Source organism: Eublepharis macularius, chromosome 6 (genome assembly GCF_028583425.1).
Source record: "Eublepharis macularius isolate TG4126 chromosome 6, MPM_Emac_v1.0, whole genome shotgun sequence".
NCBI lineage: Eukaryota > Metazoa > Chordata > Lepidosauria > Squamata > Eublepharidae > Eublepharis > Eublepharis macularius.
The window spans coordinates 51947640-51973522 of NC_072795.1; the positions used below are offsets into that span (position 1 = coordinate 51947640).

The following is a 25883-nucleotide window of genomic DNA, read 5'->3' on the forward strand; positions in this document are numbered from 1 at the left end:
TCTCAGTATTATCCTTCTAACTAAAAGCAATTTATTTCCTATCAGTGTTACCCTTTAACTAAAAGCAACATGAAGCAGTGTTATATTTTAGCCTAACAATTAAAGTAACTATCTTGGTCCTAATTAGATGCATTGTGTGGGAGTTCCCTATCAGTAGGAATTATTTCTGTTGTTTTTGTTCACCATTCAGGAATAGACATGCTTTAAAATAGGAAATGTTAAACGATACTATAAATAAATGAATTGCAAAGTTGGTCAGCTCATGCGATACATTTGTGAATGCAGTAGGAGCTACCAACAGCAATTGCCAAGATCAGCATTATCGTTTGTAGTTTCTTATTATTCAGTCTCTTAGATTTTCACTAAGGGCTGCTTGGTGGTGGTGGTTGGGGTTTGTTTTGTAATTTAAAAAATCTGTCAGATGAACTTTAATATAACAAAGTCAGTATATATCATGTACTGCAGTAAAGCCATGATCCTGCAAAAGCTTAATCACATGCTTAGCTGTAATCACACTAGCTTTTCTGGCTTCAATTACTGGGTGAGTCATGGGGGGGAGGACCAAATTCCCACTGTGGCTACTGGAATGATTGTCAAACGTGAGCATAATGATTGTCAAACGTGAGCATATTTCAGTTACGTAATTCCTTTTTTAAAAGCCAAAAAAGGATTGCTAAGGCCCCTTATTGACATTTCTTCAAAACTTCAGCCAGGATCCAAAGCATTACACAGCTAGTTAAATGCACTAAAGGGAGTTTTGGGCCTCTTTTCTCATACACAATCCCTCATGTTGCATGGCAGACCATCTTTGAAACTGGTGGGGTGTTTGAAAAGCTGTTTGTGATATGGAAGTAAGAAGTCAGACATTCCACTGAGTGTGAACAGTAGCCCGTGATTTTAAGAATTAATTTGGGCTCCTTAATGTCAGTTATGAATTCAAGTCTTGGGGTAATGTAATATTCCAGAGCTTCATCTGACTGAGAATGTCCCTGATTTGGTTCTCAGTTCAAGCAGTTCTCTTTGAATTTAGGTAAGCCATTATCTGAGCCTCTCCAAATAAAATTAGGAAACTGGTGGTAGGTTAAGAGGGTGATGAGGCAGAAACAATGACTGAGAAGCTGAAGTCTCTTGGGGAACTGTAAGTGCAGCATTTGATGTGCCTTTGGCATTCACAGGCCTCTGGATCAGAACTACTGTTGTTACCACATTTTGGCTGTTGCAGATAATGTGCTGCTGCTCGTTCCTAATCTCTAACATCTGAGCATATTAGAAGCTGCATTTTTTTCCTTGTTAGATGAAACCAGTTTTAAGGTAGGAGAGTGTGGCCAGCTGTTAATGCGCAGATACAGTATTCTGGACAAAGATAAGCCTTTTAATTTTAGAGAACTAAGTTTATTTAGCTAGTCTTATTCTTTGGTAGCACTTAACCAAGGAAACAGTCACAAGGTACATTTTGAATGTTGTGTTATACTCATGAGATGGCTGTTAGTAAAATTTGCTACTTCAGTTCTCGTCAGCACCCATGTATATGACAAGTGGTAGATAGTCCTATAAGTTACAGGAAAATATTGTCTGACAAGGGATGCTGAAAATGGGTCAACAGACAAAAATACACCAGTGTGTAAAATTCCAGCAGCACAGGAGAACAGCTGTGCTAGCCCTGTGCCTGGTAATCAGTGCTAAGCATTAAAGTTAGCTGTTGAACAGTTTGAATTTTCAGTATCTCAGCACTTGTTTACCTTTGCATTTTTGTCTGCTGACATGTGTAAAACTTGCTCTTTAAAAAGGGGATCAAGTGAAAGGGAAGAGTGAATCAAAGCGGGCCCCATTATGACAGTAGTTCTAAAAGCTTGTGTAGTCAGGGTCCTATTGACTTTAAAAAAAAAGCTGTGTAAATTCATTGATACTATTAACTTTTTTCCTTCTGAGTTAACTTGGAAGAAAAATCAGGATTCACCTCCACTCATTAACATTCCCCCCCCCCCATCTTCCTTACAGAGACTGCATGTATCACGCAAGTAAGAGAAAAAGCCTCGCAGACTCCCCAACTCCCTTATCACTACCTAGCAGCTTTGCAAGGGCAGGGAATTAGATCTAGTGCATTTGTCTAGTATCTATGTGGGAATCTTCAGCCGTGTTTGGCACAACTTTTGCCTGGCAGACTAGGAGCTGACAGAATGATCAGGAAAGTACTAGCAAGACGTGGTGAAAGGCAAAAGATTATTAGCTTTTAAGCTGCTCTTGCCAGGCATCTCTGTGGCTGGGAATGGCACGAAGTTAGTAATGGGGAAGCAGTTTAGATTTAAGCAAGGATTCCATGTTTATATGTTACACAAAGCCATAGTTAGTCTTAGCTGAGGCTACTATATCAGATCTGTTTCAGATCCTGGTTTGACGTACCCTAACTGATCATAGCTAGTGGAGTGTCATGTATTTGGATAATCTGCTAACCATCGTTTATGATTTTGTATTGGTATGTTAAATCTCTTTGAATTGTGCATTGTTGAGGCAACTGCCTCAAAGCAGTATTAGCACAGCAATCCAGAATTTTGCAAAAGGTCTATGATGAATTCATCAGGAGTACTTTACCCCAGATTTACTCTTTGTGTTAATACACCCTAAACTAACAAAGAGAGTGTTGATTGTTTGCAACTGGTTTGTTGTACAATTTTTAAAAGTGTACAAAGTACACTGATAACTTGGAATGTGCTTCATTAATCTTTCAGTTGTATTTGAATTGGAAACCTGCCCCAACTCAAGAAAAACCATTTTAGCAAGTAACAAGAGCATGGAAAACTTCTGTTTGTTGAACATTGCAGGTGTATGTTACTTGCCCAAATACAGAGTTTTGATCACATGAGTATAAATGTGCATGTGACAGACAGGACTGGCTCCAACTGTGCCTCTCCTGAGAGACGGTCAATGGAAGCATGTGGAATGTTGGGCCAATCAGGGTTAGAGTCCACTGGAGGGAAAGGAGGCTTGGAGAGACTGAGAGGGAGAAGGGCTTGAGAGATTGCTAAGAGAGGCAGCAGAGAGATAGCTGGCTGTAAATCTGTTCTGTTACATTGAAACTTTCCTTGTTTAACCCCAGTATGGGTTATAGTTTAAAATCCGCTATCTTCTATGTTCCGGAGGAGCCCTGTGGTGCAGAGTGGTAAGCTGCAGTACTGCAGCCTAAGCTCTGCTCACAACCTGAGTTTGATCCTGGTTCAAGTAGCTGGCTCAAGGGTGACTCAGCCTTCCATCCTTCCGAGGTCAGTAAAATGAGTATCCAGTTTCGTGGGGGTAAAGTGTAGATGCCTGGGGAAGGCATCGGCAAACCATCCCGTAACAAAAAGTCTGCTAAGAAAACGTTGCGATGCGACGTCCCCTCATTGGTCAGTAATGACTCGGTGTTTGTGCAGAGGCCTACCTTTACTATTATGGTCCGTAGATTCTCTCAAAAACCATTTGATGGTTACTGCCTTAGATAACTAAGAGAAGGTCTGAAAAACATTCCACAATGTTATTGGATATGCTCAAAATGCATGGTGCAATTTGATAAGCATGATGAGGGTGCTTGTTCCATCTTGTAAATAAAGTTTATTTTTGTTCTGTTTAACTCAGGAATCCTTGGCTATGGGGGTGGGGGGAAGTACCACATATACCCAAACGCTCTGGTCATGTTAAATGGGCCTAGTTTAAATGGTAGCAGCATATATATAGGGTAACCTCTACGTTCATCATTGTTCTTCTGTGCAGTCCCACATTAGGGACTGCGCATTCAAGCAGGCCTGCTGACTGGAGAATTTTTATAGTTACTTTAAAGCTTCATTAGGGGGCCGCTCCTCCTAACTCACATAGCAACCACTTTTCCCACCTAAATGGTAATGTGACCCACTGGAGGAGCACCCGCCCTCCAGTTCTCTCTGAGCTGCTGCAAGGAGACGAACTTAGCTCTTATGCGCCATATTTTGTCTCAGCGTTTAATGGTTTTTTTCAGACTTGACTACCAGACTTGATTTTGGACTGGAATTTCATTATATCAGCTTCTGCGAGTGAAGATCTGCCAGCAGTTTACGCCAGAAGCCCAAAATGAAAGGGCACTGTGACTCAAGGCCTCATTGTGGGAGAGGGTTCTCTCAGGCGCAGATACTTTGACAGCTAAATCACCTGCCATGCAAGAGCATCTGTTGGCTTTCGAAACAAAGGTGGCAACTCCACCGGCCCCTTCAGAGCACCGCTCTAGAGCCAGTTCTGTAGCCTTGTCTCGGTCAGTTCCAAGATTGGATCTGATGTCCAAGAAGCACACCAAGGATCGAGTGCTTTTGGATCTGAAGTCATCATCAGAATCACCAACAAAGACGTCTAAAAAGACTAAGCATGTGCGATCTGACTCAGAAGCCAAGCAGAGTCAACCTTTGGAGTCAAGCCACCACAGATCCTCAGAACTGGCGGCTCCGTTGGAAGACATTACCTTGGTCCCTCCGTTGCCCTATTTGAGCTCACCTTCAGGAGCTGGAGGTGTATCATACCATGCCTTTGGAGCCAACAGGATGGTTGCGTAGGTCCAGTTTGGAGCCTGAACCCCTACCCAGGGAGGATCCAAGAGATACACCAGATCTGAGACACGACAACTGTTCAGGCTCTCTTTCAGATCCACACCATCAGAACCTCCATGGATCCAGGTGCTACTATTCACCGGATCCAAAACCATCCTTAGCCCAGCAACTCTGTTAGGCATGTTGTGTGCCTGCACCATACCATTGTCACTGGCAGGGGGGCCCAGCCAAGTTCGACTGCTTGGATCCCAGACTGTCTATGTCGTCGTCGTCATCATCATCATCATCAATTACATTTCTAACCTGCCCTTTCCACAAGCAGGCTCAGGGTGAGATACAACAGTTATAAAAATACAATAAAATATTAAACAACAATTCATAAACAACAGTTCATATTATAAAATCAACAAACAGATAATAACTGTCCCAAGATGGGGTCAGTTCCAGATTCCTGCCCATCAACATATGGGGGAGGGAAGCGGACAGATAACCTACTGCAACTCATATGTGGGGCAGCTAACGAATGGGCGCTACATAGCCCCATGCTGTACCCATATGTTGGGCAGCCGGCCAGCGGACACTATATAACCCCACAGTGGGAGACCGGTGGGAGGCCCAGTAAGGATCTCATGCTGGCCTCAACCATATACCTGGTGGAACATCTCCGTCTTACAGACCCACCGAAATGATAGATCCTGATGGGCCCGGGTGTCCTCACAGAGTTCCACCAGGTTGAGGCCAGGACTGAAAAGGCCCTGGCCCTGGTCGAAGCCAACCGATGAAAAGGATGACCCTCCAGCACATTTGGAAGTCGGATCCAAATTTCCACCTGACCCTTCCCTGGATAATAATATAGCTCCAACTTCAGGGTCAACTTATGAGGACTTGCACATGTTTGCAGAACAAATGGCATGCATGGCAAAAGCTTTGAACTTGGATGTGTCCTCTAGTGCACCTCTTGCTCCAGGCAAGTTGCTTAGCTGATTGTACAGCAATGCACCATCAACTATTGCATTTCCTAGTCTAGAAAATTTGGATGAGAGCCAGTTTGGTGTAGTGGTTAAGAGCAGCTGGACTCTAATCTGGAGAACTAGGTTTGATTCCCCACTACTTGAAGCCAGCTGGGTGACCTTGGGTCAGTCACAGCTTCTAGGAGCTCTTTCAGGCCCACCCACCTCACAGGGATGTTGTGGGGATAATAATAACATACTTTGTAAACCACTCTGAGTGGTTTATAAATCAGTGGTTGTTGTTGCTGTTGTTATTGTTACCACCTGATCCTGGCAGAAGCCAGCAGAGTTGCTGGCCAAAGAAAGTAGAACAGATGTACAAAATTAAACACGATACATGGCCATCACTGTTCAAGCACCCACCTCCCTCTTCCCTCATGAAAAAGTAGATACAGTGGAACAGGCCTGGATCACACTCTGCTCCTCCAGACAAGGAGGGCAGGAAAATTGATGCCCTTGACAGGAGGCAGTATTCTGTGTTGGCTCTCAACCTCTGCATTGCAAATTATCAAACCATAATGGGAGGATACCAACTGTATCTATGGGAGAAGCTGTCAGATTACACCACAGGTCTCCCTGAAGATAAGAGAGCAATGTTATCCCTGCTATAAACAGAGGCAGTCAGGTTATCAGAACAACAAATGAATGCAGGGAGACATGCTGTTGAAACATCGGCTAGAGGCATGGGAGGTATAATTCTCATGAGAGAGTGTGCTGCTTCATCAGCAAGCAGAAACATATTACTCAGTTAATCAGTATGTACTAGGACTAGAATATATGCCTATAGTTTTAAGAGAAGTGCATCTTGGGAGTTGTAGTGCCTTACCCCACAGGTTTCAGTTCCTGGGCATTCAGAGCCCACCAAAACTTCTTAGGGCTATTTCCTCCTTTGTTCATTCTCACCTCAGCAGGGAGAGGAGCAAGTCATCTCTCTTTTTTCACCACATTCACTAGGTCTACAAAGCTCCATCTTTATCCATGAAAGATGCACTCTCTCCTTTCGTTAGTTAGTAGAACTGTGAGTAGAGATATGTAGCATGTAAGAAGTTAAATAAAAACAATTTAAGCTTCTAGCTAGTGTGTGTGCGTTGACACTTGAAGACAAAGGGCTGGGATTCCCTCCTCATGTCAGAACAGAAGGCGTTTGTGATTACACTTGACCGCTCCACCACCAGAAACAAAGATAAGATTCAAGGAGATGCCTTTTGAGGGGTACTCACTGTTTGTGGCTGCAACGGATGATATTCTCACACAGAAAAAGAAGAACCACCAGACTGCCAAGTCTTTGGGCATAGCTCCAGCTGAACAACAGTCATACAAGCCCAGGTACTTCACAAGGCATCAGTATCAATACCACCCATGCAACAGACCATATAGACATTTCCAATAGCAGCAAGGATCATTTCAGCATTCCTATAACCAGCCTCAGCAGAGCAGGAGACATGGGTCATATAGGCCAAAGCAATCCCAACAAGGCACTTAGCAGAAGGATCCCCAGGGACTTTCCAAACAATTTTGACTTGTTGCGGCCACACCCAGCCCAGACAGCTCTTTTGAAGACATGCTCTCAACTTATCTTCCAGAATGGGAGTCAATAACAACTGACTCTTGGGTCTTAGCCATAGTTAAAGATGACGATGGGTTGGAGTTCGTGGCCACACCTGATTGCATTGAACAGTCCTTGGCTGTGAATAATGTATTACCTAAACTGGATGCACAGATCCTAAGCCTCCTAAAGAAGGGAGAAATTGTAGAAATCCAACAAGCAGGTTATAGTTACAACTGATGCCTCCACCCAAGGATGGGATGCTTGTTATGGTTCCTTATCTATTCAGGATCAGTGGTCTATTAGTGATCAAGTCCTACATATTAATGTTAGAACTCAAAGCAATTTGCTTTGCTTTTGTCTCTTTCACAGCTCTACTGCAAGGCCAGAATGTCCAGATCCAGACAGACAACACTATGGCCATGTATTGCATAAACAAGCAGAGGCACTGCTTCCCTGGCCGTTTGCACGGAGTCCATGACCATTTGGAACTGGGCCATTGCCAACAACGTCTCCTTACAGGCCATTCATATTGCTGGATCGGACAGTACTAGGGTAGATGTCTTGAGCAGAGTGTTAAGGGTCAATCACGAGTGGTCAATAAACAGTGTCTACCTGAATTACATCTTTACACTGTGGGGTGTCCTGAATGTGGACTTATTCACCACTGTGTCCAATGCCGAGGTTTTGCTCTATGGTAGGGAGTGATCCACAGTCACTAGGAGATGCCTTTCAGTTCACTTGGACAGGCCACCTGTTTTATATGTTCCTGCCAATCCTATTAGTAGCTAGTGTATTATACAAAGCACAGCAAGACAAGACACACTGCATTTTGATAGGCCCCTTCTGGCCCAGACAGATCTGGTCCCCAAAGTTACTAAGTCTTTCCAAACATAACACTACCAGCAGTACTGGACGTCTCGAACTATGGGGAACTATACCACCATAATCCCAATACACTACACTTAACAGCGTGGTACATTCATCCAGAGATCTAGCGTTCTCACTAGAGGTACAGAGGGTTCCTCTCAATGCGAGACAACCTGTCAGACTATGGAATCCCAGTTATCTGAGTTCGTCTCCCCCCTTCTGCAAGAAGCACAAGGTCTCTTGATTCCAAAAGGTTTATTGAAAGACACTGCTCAGGATACAGGTGTCCATACTCCAAAGGCTGTAGAGGCCCTTGGCTGAACGAAAGCTTTGTTGAGAATGGCATGTAAAACGAAAGTTCCAACACTTCAAACACCCGTTCCCAGCCTCCCCCCTAGTCCTGTCTGCGAAGGCATGAGAAGACGAGGACATCAAGGTCGTTGGCTGGACTGGATAGATAAGGCTCTTCGCTCCCATGGATATGAGCGGCCTGGACGACACCTGGGCCTAGAGGGAGGAAAACTAGACAACTACTGATTATAACACAAGTTAGCATGGTGTTACTCTGGCTAGAGAATTGACATCCTGACACAACCTTCAACTAGAAAATCATATAAACCTAAATGGAAATGTTTTGTATATTGGCAAAGAACGGGTATTTCAGCAATGGACTGTTGTTAATTTACACACACACCCCTCATATCACCTCCTGTCCCTCAGTGGTTTTTGTCCTTGGTTCTTTTGCAACTAATGTTGCCTCCCTTTGAGCCTAGCCACTTGTTCACTGGAATTGCTGTCTTTGAAGGTTAGCTTTTTAGTAGCAATCATCTCTTCTAGGAGAGTCTGAATATTGGCAGCACTTAGGTTGGATCCTCTCTTCCTGAAAATCCACAGTAACAGGGTGGTCCTCAGACCTACCTTACAATTTCTGCCTAAGGGTCTTACCTCTTTTCATCTCTCACAGGAAATTGTGTTGCCAGAGTTCTTTCCCAATCTGCAGTCAAAGGTGGAAAGAGCACTCCACTCACTGGATTTGAAAAGGGTACCATCCTTTTATTTACACAGGACACAGGTCTTAAGTAAAGATCCTCATTTATTTGCTATGGTCGACTAAATAAGGACACATGAGCATTGTTGCAAACAGTCTCTAGATGAATTGTCATTGCCATCAAATCAGCTTATTCATAGGCTGGTGTTCAGTGTCCAGCCCGGAAAATCCACAACAACCAATGTCCATGGCAGATTAGAGCTCACTCAACGAGGTCACAAGCATCACTATGCAGTTGATGTAGACTTATCTCAAGATGCAGCAGAGGCTAAACAGTGTTTTGCCATCTTCTGGACATGGAGTAACGTTCACTGGGTGTGTTTGTGTGGAGGGAGGTTAGACTAGATGACCCTAGAGGTACCTTTCAACCCTTGATCCTTTGATTCCAGGCAGTTATTAACTCTTTTCCTTCCACTCTCAGAGTGCTGTACTTAGGTAAACTTTCCTTTGTAAAGTCTATTTATCCAGGGGGTCTTGATCTGGGACCCAAGCATTCTCTAATTTGCTCCAGGAAAACCAGATTTAGCCAGATCAGCAAAATTTTTGCTTTTTTAAACCTGGTTCCTGAATCTGGATTGCACACCCATACACATGAGTAAGGAGACAACTTCTCACAGATGAGATTAGTTGTGTGTAGAAGTAAGTTAATATTAGTTTAGTCCAGCCCTTTGCAGATAGTTTTTGTAGTTTGCAGTGTCTTATGACAATGTGTATGATAGTTGTTTTTGAAAAATATTAGATATATTTTCTGCCTGCTTCGGTTTCTTTCAAGTTTGTCTTCTAGAAGCAATTAGGTTGTTCTTCTTCTATATTACTTTGGTTTATTAAAAACAATGTTAAACTCTTTGCCAGAGTTAATGTATGTTGAACTGCTAGGAACTAGTGCTTTTAAAAAATAATTGTATGGTCAAAATTTTAACATGGTAAAACTAAGAGTTATTGTTAATTTATTGTATGCCAGTATGCATATATCAATGTAAGCTCTTACAGAACTGTAAATTTGCTTTAGGGCATTGGAAAGGAATTGTAGATTTGAAAAATGATTATATTCTTTCTGAGATAGAGAACTACTAATTTTCCGAATGGCCAGTCACTACTGGCTCTCCTCCCTTATTAACTCAAGTCGAAAACATACTTCTGAGTAAACATGATGCTGTTTGTTGAAGAAGAGCAATGGAATGTGTTTGAAGAACAGCCCTGTTTCCCAGCATGACCCTATACAGGGAGATTTAAACCACGGACTATCCATTTGATGATCATGTGATGTAATTTTTAATCCCCTTTCTTTAGTGGGTTTGTGACCTCTCTCAGTTTATGCTAAATTAATTTGAAAGTATGTGATTCTCCAGGGCAAGAGTCTTGGTTTTATGTGAACAAGCCCTGAGGCAGAGGTAAGATGTTTCAAGGAATGGTTATTTAAGAAAAGAGACACAGGAAGTGGTTGAAAGTTGGTTTTCTAAATCAGGGATTAAGAGGATAAACAAAGTTTTGTTCCAGGCTGGGCACCGTTTCCCTGCGGTACAGTTGAGGAATTTTCATCTTGATAAGATTTTATAAAATTTGATACTTCATTGTAGAGGTTTTTACAGATAAGAATCTGAATGCACTAGCTAATTCACATGAACTGGCACGTCCGTGGACTCTGTATGCATAGCTTTTGCTACTTTAGTGGAAAACTTGCCCCCCCCCCCCATTGCCACTGAAGCCTTCAGAAAGAAAATAGGCAAGGACTGGCACTCTTTCGTTATGCCTTAACCAGCTCCAGCTGAGGACCTGTCTCTCCAGGTCTTACTGTTTTAATTGCTTTGTCTTTTAACAATGAAATCACTTTGAGAACATTTGAATTGAACGGGAACATATAATTTAATAGGATGCAACCATGGTGCCCTATAAAAGGGTCATACAGTCTCAAATTGTGGACATCTTCCATATAGTGGTCTTGGTTCATACAAATGGCAACTCCATGTGAAGACCTTCTGGGTATAACCCAGGGACAACCGATGGCAGTTGTGTGAATCCATCATCCAGTACTGTTCCTCTGCCCAGACTCTGACTTTCAGCCCATGGGAAACCTCATGTGGATGAATAATGAGCCAGATGTGGGCTGAAGTTGACAGAGTTTGGAAAGGACATTGGTATTCATGAGTAACAGCATACTTTTTTTTTGTTCTAGGATCCAAATTTCACAATTGGAGAATGAATCCCAGTGGGGTTTAAAAGGCCATTGCTTTGCTGAAGGAACTTTGCTTCAGAGAAGGCATGGTCATGCATCACCTGGGAAGATTCAGAAGGTACTTTACCACACCTCTCTTTGAGTAAATATGCTTAACAATTGCAGCATGAGGGGCTGTGTGTCTTGTCTCCCCCCCCTTCACTCCCCACTGTGAATGAGATTTATATCTTTCTACCATGTTCACAAGATAAAACCTTAAAAGTTTCCCACAGTATTTTATTGTCTTCAAGGTCATTGCATTTTTAGACTCTCCGATACCTGATTTTTAAACTTGGTGCAAAAGGCTTTTTCATTGTTGAGACATCTGCATGCTTTAAGTTAAATACTCTAAAGCAGTAATGATGTTTGGAATCTCTATACCAGTCATTATACCGAGAGTAGCTATGGTAGTTTGAAAAATCTAGAATCATTATGCTGTTTAGTCTTTAAGAGAGCTATTTGCTGATTCTGGTAAAACATTTGACATAGTTGGCTTGCCTGTATTCAGGTAAATATCACTTCCTGTCATCCAATTACTTTTTCTGTAAAATAGAAGAGGAGGATTGTATTTTTCCACAACTCTTTGTGTGTTGTCATTATATCGTTCTACATCATGAATTAGCACTTTTTACTGGCTAGTAAAAAAGTAATTGCTGATCTCCTGAATAGGACACTATTTCCCCCTCCCATTTTTTTAATTCTCTGTTACTGTATACAAAGACTTCAGGAGTTGAATTGTATTCTATAGCTTAAATGTCAATTGAGAAAATAACTTCTATGATGGACCCCCCCCCCCCTTTCACTCTCTCCAGGCAGATTTTCCTGTCAAAATCCAGGTTTGTCTCCTTGAGCTGAACAGCCCTAAGTAGCATGTCTGTATTTATGGTTTTAAAGTTCTTTTGTGTTCCACCCTGATAAGCAGTTAATTTTGACTATTTTTGCCCAGCCCGGAAACTAGATGGGGGGAAAGCAGGAGCCCTCTTCCTGTGTATTTGGGATGGCACTGGAGACTGTATAACGTTCAAAATAAACAACTTTATTGAACAGGCAGGGATGGAATAAGAGCAATCAGGGAATGAAAGAGCTGAGGCAAAATTTGTTGGTAGAACAGAATACTCTTTAAATCACAGGCAAAATAGTTTCTTTTAAGCTTAGTTTCTATATTCTTAATCCTTAACAGTGATAGATGTTTTGTTTAATACTTTGGTTACAGCAATAATGTTTCTTCACATAGTTTCTTTTTACAGCTCAGGTTTCCTGACATTTGTTCAAAACTGTTTTCTGTTTACAACAGATCCAGGATCCTCCTCACAGCCTGACCCCCTTTATACATTTGGCAGAAATTAATCTTCTTTTCCTAAGAAGATTATAACCCTTCTTCACTTGGCTTGATTGGGAATCTCTCCTCACTACCCAATCACTCTTCTGTTGTGGCTGTATAAACAGGTTTCATTTTGTGCTGGCCTTTATACTTGGAATTCTTAACTAGAATTCTTCTTCAGGACAATGATGTTACAGTTAGGGCAAAAGGTTTCTTTTCCTCACTCCAGAGGGGAACCTGTCTAACCTTCCCTGTCAGACTCACAGGGAACTCACACTCTTTCTGAACACTAAATCCTGTCAGCAACTGTCATCCTGAAGGCTTATTCTGACTGGCCAGTCAGAGAGGAGGGAGCAGCCTGTCAATCAAGCTCTCATTCCAGGCAGTTATTAACTCTTCCAGTTCTCTGATTGCTGCACCTAGGAAACCTTCTTTAAAGTGCATTCTGTCACAACTTGGGAATATCACTCCATGTATAGCAGTGACCTAACATACACATCTCTGAAAAATATGGGATATTTAATTGCATCTGATGTGGAACACAGGCATTTCTCTTAGTTGCAGGGAAATGTCACTTTATTTAGGACAGTAAACTTGACATAGATCAGCTTAGCTTTATCTATAGCCCATTCCTCCACTGTAACCACACATGAATTTACATAAACAGCCTAAGTACACTCTGTACTGACGCACATTTTACCAGCTTTGTCTGCTACAAGTAGCCATGCTTTGTAGGGATGTCTACTGTAATAAGAGTTCAGTGGAGTAGATGAGTACATTGGATTATATGCTGTTGTGTACTTGAACAGAATAGTGGGTTTTGTTAAAAAAAAATAGAAGTATTTATACATTATGGATTTGGAGTTGGGAGTAAGCTGTGAAGTAGCTAAGTTTGCTGATGACACTAAATTGTTCAGGGTGGTGAGAACCAGGGAGGATTGTGAGGCATTCCAAAGGGATCTGTCGAGGCTGGACGAGTGGGAGTCAACGTGGCAAATGAGGTTCAACGTGGCCAAGTGCAAAGTAATGCACATTGGGGCCAAAAATCCCGAATATAAATACACGATGATGGGATCCAAACTGGCGGAGACTGAACAAGAGAGATTTTGGAGTCATGGTGTATAACTCACTGAAAATGTCGATACAGTGTGCGACGGCAGAAAAAAGGCCAACACTATCCTGGGAATTATTAGGAAGAGAACTGAAAACAAATCAGCTAGTATCATAATGCCCCTGTATAAATCGGCCTCATTTGGAATACTGTGTACAATTCTGGTCACCACACCTCAAAAAAGATATTATAGCACTGGGAAAAGTGCAGAAAAGGGCAACTAGAATGATTAAAGGGAGAGAACACTTCTCCTATGAAGAAAGGTTAAAGCTCATGGGGCTCTTTATCTTGGAGAAATGACAACTGCGGGGTGACATGATAGAGGTTTACAAGATTATGCATGGAATAGAGAAGGTAGAGAGAGAAGTATTTTTCTCCCTTTTTCACAATACAAGAACTCGTGGGCACTCAATGAAATTGCTGAGCAGTCGGGTTAGAACGGATAAAAGGAAGTACTTCTTCACCCAAAGGGGGATTAACACATGGAATTCACTGCCTCAGGAGGTGGTGGCAGCTTCAAGCATAGACAGCTTCAAGAGGGGATTGGATAAACATATGGAGGAGAGGTCCATCAGTGGCTATTAGCCACAAGGTATAGATGGAACTCTCTGTCTAGGGCAGTGATGCTCTTTATTTTTGGTGTTTGGGGGGACAATCAGTGGGAGGGCTTCTAGTGTCCCTTCCCCACTGACAGACCTTCTGAGGACACCTGGTTTTTGGCCACTGTGTAACACAGAGTGTTGGACTGGATGTGCCATTGGCCTGATCCAACATGGCTTCTCTTATGTTCTTATTTCCTTTTGATTATTGAAACATATACATGTCAGTGATGAATAAATAATTCTTTGGTTTTTACTTGTTGCTTACATGTGCAGATTTCTGGGTGTGCATACTTTTTTGTGTAATAAATTGTCAAATGCCCTTAGTGACACCTTGAACTACCACTTTTAAAGCAAAAGTGTAATTATGAAGTAGATGGAGGGTTTGCTCTGCAAGTATCTTGTTGAACTTGGACCCTAAGCCTTGCTTCCATTTGTGCTTGCGCCATTTTCTCTTCCTTTGTGATCTTCCTTTGTGGACTATGTTCCTCCAGGGATAGGAGTGTCTACTCATGGAAGACCAGTGTCTTTCAGTGAACCAAAAAGACCATGCTACTAGAAGAAAGCAATGTGCATGTCAAGGCCATCTTTACAATGAATGAAGAGGGGCAGAATTGGAAACAAGGTTTGGCGCCCGAGCTTAAAATAGCCTTAAGAGATTTTTAGAAACCTGTCTGATAAGGATATTTATTTAGGATACACACCCAAGAAACTTAGTCAACAAAGTTATGTCTAGAATCTAAAGAATCATAAAGCTAATTCTTTGCAGCTAAGGTATTTTGGGACTTGTTGTATAGCGAAGCCCTTGGACTTTTGAAATTCAGAATCAGTTCATGCTATGGTGGTCTGCTATTAAAGTGTTTTTTAAAATTCTGCAGAAGTAGCACAAACAGTTGCATATCACTCTTTGAATGTTGCTCTTTATTTGTTAAATAAATACAATTTTCAGTCATGTTTTGTTTTGCAACATGATCATTGGGCCAATCCCTCTTCAAGTCATTTCTTACATTAAGAGAATCTACAGACTGTGAGGTAACCAACAAAGTAAAATATCTTGGTATTGAACTGACTGCGAAAAACATAGACTTGTTTTAAAATAATTATGAGAAACTGTGGATACAAATAGAGAGAGATTTAATAAAATGGAACAAACTGAATTTATCATGGCTGGGAAGAATAGCAGCAGTAAAAATGAATGTTTTACCACGTGTGATGTTCTTGTTGCAAACTATTCCAATTATCCGAGACTCCAAACAATTCGATAAATGGCAAAGGAAAATTTCAGACTTTGTGTGGGCAGGCAAGAAACCATGAGTGAAAATGAAGGTTCTACAAGATGCGAAGGAAAGAGGTGGCTTGCAACTGCCCAATATAAGACTATATCACGAAGCAATATGTCTTGTATGGTTGAAAGATTGGATAACGCTAAAAAACCGTAAGTTGCTGGCCCTGGAGGGACATAAAAAAATATTTGGATGGCATGCGTACACGTGGTATGACAAAGTAAAAGTGGATTCTATGTTTTTGCATCATTACATTCGGAGAAGCCTCTTCACGGTCTGGAAGAAATACAAGGTGTATATGGAAGATGGAATTCCTTCATGGGTGGTTCCGTATGAAGTAATAGATCCGAGAACTGTTGATAACGAACAGCAATGCCTAACCTACAAGATTACACAAATACAATATTCAAAGCTGAGAATAAAAGCAGAAGAAGAATTGTCTCCTTGTTATGGATGGTTTCAGTACAGACAGATCAGAGATCTTTATAATGCGGACTGCCTGAGAGGAGGTATAAGACTGGAAAATTCGGAGCTGGAGGAAGTGATACTACAAGAAGGCAAGAAAGAAATATCTAGGATTTATAAATTACTTTTAAAATGGTTTACGGCGGACGAAACAGTAAAAGTCCAGATGGTGAAGTGGGCAATAAATTTTCATAAAGAAATAACGATGGAGGCGTGGGAGCATTTATGGAAAAATACAGTGAAGATTTCAACTTGTATGAACATTAAAGAGAATGTGTACAAAATGATTTACAGATGGTATTTAACACCAAAGAAAATTGCACTAGGAAATACTAATATGTCAGACAAATGCTGGAAATGTAAAAAGCATGAAGGATCATTATACCATATGTGGTGGACATGTGAAGTAGCTAAGCAGTACTGGGGAGAAATAATCGAAGTAATTAATGAGATTTTACAAATTCAAATAAATAAGAACCCAGAATTGCTGCTACTGAACTTGGGAATGGAGGCAGTTCCAATGCAGTATAGAACATTGTTATTTTACATGACTGCAGTGGCAAGACTTTTGTATGCGCAGAAATGGAAGACACAAGAAATACCAACTGTAGAAGACTGGATTTATAAATTGCTGTACATGGCGGAAGTGGACAAAATGACAAGGAAACTTAAAGATCTTGACCTAGGACAATATATTGTTGATTGGGGGAAATTGAAACAATTTTTTGGGAAAAAAATGGGATGTGAAAGGAGAACTGTGGCAGTTTGAGAATTTTTAAAGAACAATGTTGTAAAGGGAAGAGAGAAGTGATCTTACCATTTAGGGGGAATGTAATTATAATCTAAGCTAGTATAATATTTAGGGGAATTTTACTTAGAATACATGGGACAATGAGAATAGTTAAACAGACATATTAATTTGGTATATTATATACAATACATTATGATGGGTTAGTGGATCAGATTTTATACTATACTATGTTGTTGTGTTATATTATGTTGTGTGCTGTGCTACATTGGTGGCATAGCATACAATATATGTTTTATAATATATACTATATTGATAGTATATCTGATAGAGTATATGTTTAAAAGAAATAGAATATGTTTAAAGTAAGAGATATTGTGATCCTTGCTATATATTATACTACACTGTGTTATGCTACATTGAGTGGTATATGATATACACCATATTGATAGTATATTTGATAGAGTTTATGTAAAAGAATTAGAATGTGCTTAGAGTAAGAGATATTATGATTTATAGGTGGTAGATAATATAAATGAAATAGATTTAAGTAATAAGAAGGGTTAAGGGTTGGAAAGCTGTTGGAAGTCGACAGGGAGGGGGGAGGAAAAGGGTGGGGGATAGAGTAAAAAAAATGGGATTATATGTATTAAACTTGGAAATTTTTCTTTTTTTCCACTCACCAATAAAATTTTATTTAAAAAAAGAGAGAGAGAATCTACAAAAGGTGATCGTGTCTTTTGCATTTCTGTTGTAACCCTGACAGTTACTCCCTCTGATCTCACCTGCAGCAGGACATACAAGTTTCAAAGGGCGTGGAGCTTCTATAGTTTCACAGAGGATGTGCTGCATGTTGTAGGATGTAAACTTAGAACGTTAAGTGGAGGTACAAGTGACTGCTATACACTTTCACAATTTGTTGTAATGTTAAAAGCCTGCACATGACTTGCTTTCCCCACATGCGTACACTGCAGCTCCAGAGAACAGCATTTTAAAGGTATGCAGGGGGGATGTGGCACACCTGCCTTCCCTCCTGTGCCATTTCCCCAAGCCATGAAATACTGCACAGGCAGCTTCAAAATGGGACAAAAAGCTTCTCCCCCACCTAGCCATTTTGGTTCAGAAAAATAGTGGAGGGGGAGCCCTTCCACCATTGTACTGCAGGCCCAAGGTAAATCAGGCTCCTGTAGACCTTGAAAATGCCATTCCCTGCAACTGCTTTGTAGCTGTGGGGAAAGCAAGTTAGTCTGGATTCTGACTCATAAGAAACGTAGTTGGTTGCTATTAGGAAAGGTTAGGTAGAAAAATATAACTAATACAGACTTTTTGTACGTAGAATTGTTAAGCTGTCACATTCACCCCATTAGAGAGAAATCCTGCTATGTGTTGTTCTTTCTGGGTTCTGATTTGCAAACAGTGGCTTCAGAACCGTTGAAATCTAAATTGCTGAAAAATCTGAACTGCTGATAAATATTCAAACTTAGAATTGTGAATGCACAATATCATGCAATTGGGCCATATTCCACTGCCCATCCCATATATAGATTTAAATGAGGTTTTTGTTTACATGTTGGTCTTTAAGATGCTATTAGACCTGGATTTTGTTTACATTGATTGTAAACTGGGTAGTGTTTGTTTGCTTCCTGAGCCAGGCTATGGGCTTGTTGACATGTGTCAGGTGGAAACAGCTCTTCATTTTAATGGCATTCTGCTCTGTCAGCTTCAGCTGTTTTTTGTTTGCTGAAGAAATAGCACACCGTCAGCATTTTTGAAGTACAGAGTTTTGTGTTCTCTTATTATATGATCAAGAGCGCTAAAAGTTCACCCATAAAGTAATTTAAGGAACTATTAATTATTATATACACATTTCATATAGGGGTTGGTGAAGCGTTCATTGTTCTCTATTATATACTTGACATGGTAACTGTAAATATTGCCTAGAAAGGTTTGCTAGGATACAGAATGCTTCTCATGTTTGGAATAATTCTGATCTAGTTTTCAAGCACTTCAGGGGGATTTTGTTACTCATACTGATTTTTCAAAAAAAAATTTGTAAGTTGGATTCTCTTTTGCAAACTATAAAGCATAAAATTGTTGGACGGATACATGCATTATAAAAGAATCTTATCTAAATTTATGTGGTGCTGTGGTATGTATATGGTACATGTGGTATGTTTATGGATTGGAGAAATGTACCAGATGAACAGAGACTGCCTTGGTTTCAGATGGGGTATCTGTATTGGTCTGTAGTAGAAGGACAAGATTGGGTCCAGACAAAGGGCGCTTTGACTTTCAAAAGCTCATACTCTGGACCAGAGACTGCCTTGTTCACTTAAATGTTAAGGCCATACTGTTGTCAAAAATCTTTTTCTAAGTGAGCACCACTTGTGATGAGTGCAATTACACATATATAGAAAATTTAGCTGTGGCTCAGTTTTGTTCATCAAATAAGGTTTGCAGCTAGTTGTTAGCCTAAAATAATAAAATGATGCATTTTGTGTAATCAGCTTAATTGGAAACTCAATTTTTATAATAGGCAGTAGCACCATAATGCTTCTGTTGTCTTGACAACTAGTAATGTCTGTTTAATCAGTAAAGATTTTGGTAAAAGTTTGATTCTGGTTAAAATTAGAAATTTATTTTTTATTTGTTAGCAGCTTTTCTACCATGCAGAAAAGCAAGGTTGCTTACAATATAAATAAAAACACTCGGAACTGCTCTTAGGTTGGAGCTAGCACAATGCTCCATGGAATTAAGAGCCTGGTTGGCCATTTTTAAAATAAAACTGAAGGTTCTTTTTTCTGTTCCATTGTCTGGGGGTCTCCTTCACCTATATTTCGTTAAGATTGATAGATGAGAAGCTGGGTTTGCTTGGTTTCCCTCTCCTGATGCTTAATAAGGTAACTCATCAAGAGGCTAGGAGATTGATTAAGTGGAAGGCTTTCAATGTGGATAGAAATAGTACAGTTGCCCGAGCTAGACCTGTTTGTTCACTTCTCGCTTTAAGGCTTCCTCCTCCATTAAATCCTCCTGTATATTTAAGCTATCTCACAATTCCCACTTACAGATTTGCTTTTACTCTTGCAAGATTAAATGCTTTCCCACCAGTGGGACTAATGGGGCGATTTACCCAAATTTCTTATTCAGACAGACCTTGTGCGTCTGATGCAATAGAGACTTTGGCCCACTTGTCATTATTTTGTTCTCAATGGACTGCTCTTGGGTCCTATTGAATATTCCCTATTTTATTTAAATGCCATCTCCCATTGGAGCTGTGGGTGATCCCTTATTTACTGGTGAACATTAATCTGGAAACAGCTGTCTCGGTGGCAAAATTTTTGGCAATTAGAATTTAGTTGAAATGCCAAAATTAGTCCTAAACTAGTTTTCAGGAGGGATTCTGTATTGTCATTTGCACTTAGAATCTGTAAAGTGTTTTAATTCTCCTTTATATTTAAATACTGAATCTTAACTATATGGGTTTTTAAAAATCTATTTTATAAAGCATTATTATTTACTATTCACTTTTTACTCTGTAGATCTCATATTTTTAATGTATTGCTATTTGGTGATTTATATTTGTATTTGATTTTAATCATGTTTAATTATGCTTAAGGTCTGTGACAATATAAGCAGAATAAATTGATGATGATGATTAAAAACAATAGCAGATACAGAGTTTAAAAACAACTCAGTTTAGGACTGCCAGTATCGTAAATACAACATTAATTTAAATCAGTCCTAAATAAAAACACCTTTAGCTGCCTCCTGAAGATTAATAGTGAAGGGACCAAGGACTTCACTTGAAATGCTGTTCCATAATCATGGTGCTGCCACCAAAAAGAGCCTCTTTCATGTACCCACCAGGTGAGCTTCTTTAGATGATGTGACAGTCAAGGGGGCTTCTCCCTGTGATCTCAGTTCCCAGGCAAGAACATAGGAGAGAAGACAATCCAGATACCTTGGTTGTGAATCATATAGGGCTTTAAAGGCCAAAACCGACATAACTAGTGTAATTGCTGTAATATTGGGGTCACATGCTCCTGATAGCTGGTCCAACCAGTAGTCTAGCCACAGCCTACACTAGCTGCTGCTTCTAAACATTCCTCAAGAGTAGCTCCAAGTAGAGCACAATGCAATAGTCCAAACTAGGGCATGGATCACGTGGCAATATCTGAATAAGCCAGGAACTGGCAGCGCTGACACACCAACCGAAGCTCAGCAAAAGAACTCCAAACCACTGCAGCCACCTCATTTTCTAAAGTGACTGTTGTGTCGAGCAGCACTCCCAAGCTGTGAATCTGACATTTCAAGGGAAATATAACCCCATCCAAGGCAGGAGAGATCTCAAGTTCCTGGTCTGCCTTTCTGCTACTTTCTGCCTTCATATAGATAGCAAACAACATTGGGAATAAGATTGAACCTTGCAGAACCCCACAGGCCAGTCAGGAATCCTCTAGCATAACCGTCTGAGACCAATCTCCCTGATAGGACTCGAACCACTGTAACATAGTGCCCCTTAGTCCCAGAGCTCGAGATACCATGGGCGATTGTATCAAAAGGATACCATGGGTGATGGGATTGAAGGCCACTGAGAAGTCCAGCAAGACTACCAGGGTCAAACTGCCCCTGTCTAGTTCTTGGTAAAGGTCATCTGTCAGACTATGGATGACAGGCTATGGCAGATAGACCCCCGTACCATTACAGCAAGAATCCAGGTTCTTGGTTAAAAGGTTTTATTCAGGAATCAGATCATTTCCAGAGATATGTCCATAGGATTACTCAGAAGCAAGGTAAGCAACTAAGCAGTAATAACAGGTTGGCAGGAATGGCAACCTGTGGGAAAATCATTCCTCTTAAAGAACACAATTACTCCTTTCCCTCCTTCCATCAGTAAAACATAACTTTTGGCATGAACCCATCCTAAGAATGTCTCACATATTTTAACTATCTAGACACTGAGAAAGCAGGAGATTAAAGTTGAAACACAGTAATTCATGGGAGCGAGCAGTGTACAAGGTCAGAAGCACTGAGAGCTCCCAAAGCCGTTAGATAAGACACCTGCAGCTTCAGTAAGCCTGTGAAAGCAAAGCAGTTACGACATTGGCAATATGACATCAAAGTACAGCAGTAAACACTGGTTCAGAATAACAGGTCAGCATCAAATAATGGCATGGATGGGGCACAGACATGACATGATCAACCAAGGTGACCCATGCAATCTCTTTTCCAAATCCTGGCCTTCAGCAAGAGAATAGGCAAAGACTGGCACTCTTCCGTTATGTTTTAACCCCAAACCACACAGAACAGCTCAGCTGGACCATTACAAGCAGATGCAATTGGGGTGGAGAAATGTTGCCCTTTTTTTGCAAACACTATTACAGAATAGGCTCTAATATGGGCTCTGTGCTGTGTTCAGTCAGCCTCACTTTGAGTTTTCCTCCAGCGGTGCTCTAGCTCAAGACTTTTTTACTGAAAAATTACTGGTTCTTGTTATGATTTGGTGGGTGTTCTGTTTTTGTAGTTCAGAAGACTTTAGGTTCAGCTCTGAAAAATAGTTTTTTGGGACCGTGTGTTCTTGTTCACTGATACTAGTGTTGGTTTACTGCATCTATTGTGGGGTTTTTTTTTGTTGCAGGTGAAGAAGCAATTTTAGAAGAAAGATACGTTTGCCATCATGCCATTTCCCTTTGGCAAATCACACAAGTCTCCTGCAGATGTAGTGAAGAATCTGAAAGAGAGTATGGCAGTTCTAGAAAAACAAGATATTTCTGATAAGAAAGTAGAAAAGGTATGTTTTGCATTTCTTTTTGGAGTGTGTGTGTGAATCTATCTGTTTTATTAAAAGTTTGACCCTGCAGAAGTGAGAAGGAAGAGCAATGTGCAGGACTTCTTAATTCTTGTGCATAGATTACTGAGAACACATTCTCTCCTGGAAGCTACACTTCTAGCCAGCCATGTCTTAACTGATTCTTTACATTGCTTTCCAAAAGCCTGTTTGTACATAGGGGAATCTTGTAGTTTCCAACCACAGAAAGTTAGGGCCAATCATGATACTTTAGTGATTGAGACATCATGCCTGACTATAAAAAGCAGTTGCACCCCCCAGCTATAGACTGGGGCACTGAGACTGGAAGGAGGGCTGATTGCTTCCTCACACCATTTTCCTGATTGAAAATACCCTCCCTCAGCTGCTTTAAGCCCTGTTAGGAGAAAAGGATGCATTTCCCCTCACCTTCAAGGCCTTCATCAGAACCTGTTTTCTTGAACCATGTAAGTGTTCATGGCTTACATGGCTTGCACCACCATTGTCACTTGATTCTCCCTTATGCCAGACCAGCTACTTGTTAGTTGCAGAGTCTTTCTCCAGCTCTTGGTTGTTGATCTGATGTAAATGTTAAGGCGCATGTTGTTCATTCTAAGAAAAACTTTGATAGTACAATAATAGTGGTGCACAACAGAGATCCTGTAGTATACAATTATATACTTTTAGGGGCCTGTTAACTCTGATTATTTCAACTTCAGTTAAAATATCTATTTACATGTACATAGAATGGAGGTTATTCTCTAGCATTTAATTAAACTTACCAGTCAGGTGGAATATAGTAATCTTCTCAAGCCATCTGGCTGTAGCTTATCCCAGAATTTTCTCCAGCTAAGTCTTTCTGTTGTCATTTAATGCAATTGTTATGGTGAAAAGTTATTCTTTGAGTTCAAATGCCATATTTTATAACCTACAGAAATATTTCAAGTTATTCAACACTGCATAAAACAGCCATACAAATGACTCTGAGGCAATAGTGTACACATGTGTAAACTTTACTTTTTCCCCACTGCCTCCCTGATGTGGAGCAGAAATTAGCTACAGTGTAATCAGGGGAGCTAAATTTTTATTTAGCTATTCCTCTCTCCTCTCAGCAGCTGATGCTCATATGAAAAGCAGGTGGGAAAAGAAACCTTATTTGGCTTCTGAATCAGGATTCTTCTCCCCTCTCACCACCTCCCCAACCCCTGGGTTAATGTTTCTCTCAGAGGATAACATTCTCTCAGAAATTTTAATGCCAATTCCAGACAGCATTTATAGAGATTTTTTAAAAAGGATAATTCACTTTGTAAAAAGAAGAGAACCACTGCCTTTGCACTTCCTTCTGCAATCTTTCCTCTGGTTCCTGCACCCATAGTACTTTGAATTACCATTAGGTACCGTAGTGGTTTAAGAATGGGAGACCTTGTCATAGCCTCAGCACTGTCTTTTAAGAAGCTATTTTTACAGAGGCTAGAAATAACAAGTATTTTCTCATTCCCTAAATTTTTTTAATACTTCAAGATGATCCCCAAATTGTTGATCAACTTTAAATGTAGATAGCTTCTTAATTCAGTCCTTTCTCCCCACCCTCACCCTGTTATTGTGTGCCCCTGAGGGGGATTACAAATAGTTTTGAAACAGGTGCACATTCCTGAAATACTCCATGTTGGAAAACTGAATTGATTTGAAGTAAGCTGCAAAATCCAAAATAACCAGTTTGTTGTCAAACTCTAAGAGTACGGAATACCAGCTGGAGGCAGACTCGGTGGGGGGAGGGTCCCACAATTTGTATTTCTTGATAATAATAAGCCTGTGAAGAGCTAAGGTTGTCTGAAATAAGTGGAACTACAAGCCTTCTGTATTGCTTTGCTCCAGTTATGTTAGAAGAGAGGAAGAGACTGGCGGTTAATGAATGTTAACACTTGTGGAACACTTGTGGAAAACTGGCTTAAAAGTGTTGCCTGCTGTAATAATCCTTGTCCACCTTAAGTCTGCATGTAACTGGAGCTATTTAGGTGTCCTTTTAGGTACAGTAGGTAATGAATGTTTCTGTGAAGGCCAGGATATTGCATACTGCCTTGAAGAAGACCATTTTTGAAAACCTAAAGAAGCCTTCCCTGAACTCAGATAATTATAACCAGGGCTTTTTTTGAGGGGGAACTCTGGAATGGTGTTCTGGCCACTCTAGAATCTGCCCACGTGATTCCTTCCTCCTTCGGCCCTGCGGGCTCTGCAGAGGAGGTTTAGTTGCTTTGAGTTCATTGTGCTTTCATGAGTGAGTGAGTGAGAGAGTGCAAGCAGACACGGGCTGTGCTGAGGAGGCTTTGCTGCTTTGAGTTCATTCTGCTTTTTTTACATTTTGAGTGAGTGAGAGAGAGAGAGAGAGAGAGAGAGCAAGCTGGGGCCTGGTGTGGGCTCTGCAGTGGAGGTTTAGCTGCTTTGAGTTCATTCTGCTTTTTTTACATTCCTCTGTGAGTGAAAGAGGGAGGGAGCTGGGGCCTGGCATGGGCTCTGCAGAGGAGGGTAAGCTGCTTTGAGTTCATTCTGCTTTTTCCCCATTTCTCTGTGAGTGAGTGAGAGAGCTGGGCCCAGCACGTACTCTGCAGACGAGGCTTAGCTGCTTTGAGTTCATTCTGCTTGTGTTCCATTCCTCAGAGAGAGAGAGTGCAAGCAGAGCTGCTGGGGCAGGCTCTGTAGAGGAAGCTAAGCTCCTTTGAGTTCATTCTGCTTTCATTTCATTAAGGGATTTCTGTCTGTGTATGTGCTGCTTTGAGTTCATTCTGTTTTATTTTCATTGGGGGAGTGGGTGGGTGGGGCTGTGTGTGTATGTTTGCTGCTTTGAGTTCATTCTGCTTTCTTTTAATGGGGGTGGGTGGGGCTGTGCATATGTGTGTGTGTGTTGCTTTCATTCTTTTGTTGACTGAAGTTGACATTGTTATGGTTCCCACAGCTTTTGAATGCAGATTGGTTTTGTGTTAGTTAAATATATTAGTTATGGTTATTTGTATTAGTTAAAATATCAGTTATGGTTATTCCAGTTTTATGCTAGGAATGGATAGCTGTGTCCAAGTAACAGAAGGCTTTCATCAATATATTCATCAGCATATAGGTGTTCTTATGTCTTAACAGCTGTAACTCAAATGGTTCTTCCCAGCCTCCATTGATTAACATCACTGAAATTGCAGTGTTAAGGAAGTTTTTATGAATATAGTTGATGTATCAGATCCTGTTTCAGGGCTGAATCAGTCACCCTCTCTCTCAAGCAAGCATTAATTGCCCCTCGGTTATGGTAGGTCTCAAACAGCCAGGGATCATGTCCA

General features: G+C 40.8%; 1 protein-coding gene across 3 annotated transcripts in view; it reads left to right on the top strand.

Annotated features, from left to right (window-relative positions):
- The window catches only part of CAB39 (calcium binding protein 39), an 81342-nt gene that overhangs the window by 20978 nt on the left and 34481 nt on the right, over nt 1–25883 (top strand). For 2 of the 3 annotated variants that reach the window (XM_054983590.1, XM_054983592.1), the window contains exon 2: nt 22396–22548. In XM_054983590.1, the coding sequence (XP_054839565.1) occupies nt 22435–22548 (114 nt within the window). In that variant the 5' untranslated portion in view covers nt 22396–22434. Of the gene's footprint in view, nt 1–11212; nt 11310–22395; nt 22549–25883 lie in introns of those variants that run through there. The other variant, XM_054983591.1, reaches the window with a different exon arrangement.